General features: G+C 76.4%; 1 protein-coding gene across 1 annotated transcript; it reads left to right on the top strand.

The window, feature by feature from the left end:
* The first annotated feature begins 620 nt into the window (after positions 1-620).
* Positions 621-1,756, top strand: LOC134510807 (GSK-3-binding protein-like). Its single transcript, XM_063324033.1, has one exon. The coding sequence runs from the start codon at positions 979-981 to the stop codon at positions 1,567-1,569; it is 591 nt and encodes a 196-aa protein (XP_063180103.1). The 5' UTR covers positions 621-978; the 3' UTR covers positions 1,570-1,756.
* The last annotated feature ends 306 nt before the right edge of the window (positions 1,757-2,062 follow it).

The following is a 2,062-nucleotide window of genomic DNA, read 5'->3' as shown; positions in this document are numbered from 1 at the left end:
GGTGCGAACAGCCATGGGATGGGATCCCGGGACTGGGCGCTGCCGTAGGAACCTGTTGCCATCCCAAAACCCAACCTCGGCGGGAGGCCGCTGCAAAGGGAATGGCAATGTGGTGGTCCGCTCTTGGAAGGCACTGGTCCGTAACGTGAGAGCTATCTGAGGAAAACGCAAGCACTGCTTCCACGGTGTTACTGGGAAAGCAGAAGCCCGTACAGGCGCCGTCGGGCCAGTACACGGAGCCCTTCGGACTGTTAACGGTTTCTCGGGGCAGTATCCGTCAGGACAGACACGCTACCGGCCGAGGGGAGGCCGTCCGGGCGCCTGGGGGAAGCCCCTTGGGGGGCGGCAGGCAGGCGGCCACCCTTCCCTCTGCGCCCGGCCGTCCTCCTCAGGGCTCCCCGCCTCGTCTCTCCTCTGGCCACTTGCCCTAAGGCGACACGACGGCAACCGGCCCTCCCCACCGCCAGCAGCCCCTTCCCGCCACCGCCCCCTTTCCTCACGGCCGGGCCGCCCGCCCCGCCCCCTCACGCCCCTCCTGCCAATCACCCGGGCCCCGCCCCGCCGGCCCGAGGTGCGGGGTTTGAAAGCGGGCCGGTCCACGCGGCGCGCCGGCGGAGGGGGGGGGGGAGCGGGAGCGGCGTGGCCGGCTCTTGCGGGGCGGCCTCGGCCGCTCGCCGGTTTCCCGCCGCCGGAGCCGCCCTCGCCCCCACCGAGAGGGTCGCTCCCATCCGCTGCGGGGGGGTGCCGGCGCCGGGAGCGGCCGCGGGCTGGTCGGTGACGGGGGCTTCCCCCCCCCATTCCCCCCCCGCCCGGCGCAGTGGGAGGCGCCCGGTCTGCCGCGTCACCCATTGTTTACAAACCAACCCCAGCGGGCCGAGCTCCAGCTTCAACCGCAGCCGCCGGAGCCGCGTGTGCTCGGGGCGGCGGGCGGCGGCCCCGGGTCCCGCTGCGGCACGGCACGGCAGGGCGCCGGCCGAGATGCCGTGCCGCCCGGGCGAGCGTTTCCTGCTGTTGGAGCGCTCGGTCGCCGTGGGGCAAGCGGGCTCCAAGGAGGTGGACGCGCTGGTGGCCAAGCTGGGCGAGGTGCTGCAGCTCAGCGCCCAGCGGGCGCCGCCGCCGTCCCGCGGACCCAAGCACCTGGGGCCGGGCAGCGCCCGCGACCGCGCCGCCCCCTACTCGCCCCGCTGCAGCGGAGGGGGCCTCCTGGCGCCGCGGGGACCGGCCCCGCCGCAAGCCCACCCGCAGCACGCCGAGCCGCCGCGGCCGGATAGGAGCGGACAGCAGCGGGTGACCAAGCAGCTGTGCGGCCGGGGCTGGCTGCGGAGCGCCGCCCGCCGGAGGAAGCAACCGCCGCCGGGTCCGGGTGACGGGCCGGCGGAGGAGGAGGACCCCCACCGGCTTCTGCAGCAGCTCATCCTCTCCGGAAACCTCATCAAAGAAGCCGTCCGGCGGCTGCAGCTAGCGGCGGCAGCGGCGGCGGCGGCAGCCTCCACGGCCTCCAGCGGCAGCGCCTCGGCGGGGAGCAGCGGCGCGGACGGCGAGGCGGCGGCGGTGCAGCCCCTGCAGTAGCCGGCGGGGACGAGCGGCGGCCGGGCGTTGGAGCGCGGCTGGGGCGGCGGCGGCGGCGGCGCGGAGCCCCCCGCCGAGCGGACTGCGGGAGCGCGGTGCTGGCTCCGCCGCGATGTAAGTCTCCCCCCCGGCCCGCGGCGGAGCGGCGGCGGGGTGTCGCCTCTTCCCCCCCCCCCCCCGGTGCCGGGCGGGGTCGGTGCCGTGTCCCGTCCCCCCCCCCCACTCCCACCGCCGGCCCAAGGTCACCCCCGGCGCGGCGCCGAAGACCGGCGGGGACCGCGCACGCCGAGCCGTCGTTGTTTCCCCCACCCCCATCTCCTCTGCCTTCCCCGGGAGCTCCTCCTCCTCCGCGGGCCCCGGGGCAGCCCGGCCGGGGCCACCGACCCCCCCCGCCGCCGGTCCCTCCGCCGCCGGGCTCTGTCTCCCAGGAGCCATTTGCAATAATTCTCGCTGACCCCGGCGGGAGGTGTTTCCCGTACCCTCCCGGGCTGGT

This window comes from Chroicocephalus ridibundus, chromosome 2 (genome assembly GCF_963924245.1).
Source record: "Chroicocephalus ridibundus chromosome 2, bChrRid1.1, whole genome shotgun sequence".
NCBI classification, from domain to species: domain Eukaryota; kingdom Metazoa; phylum Chordata; class Aves; order Charadriiformes; family Laridae; genus Chroicocephalus; species Chroicocephalus ridibundus.
Note: the sequence above shows the minus strand (reverse complement) of the source record. Positions and strands in the feature narration are given on the sequence as shown.

Coding starts and splice junctions, on each gene's coding strand:
- LOC134510807 (XM_063324033.1), top strand. CDS start 979: ATGCCGTGCCGCCCGGGCGAGCGTTTCCTGCTGTTGGAGCGCTCGGTC.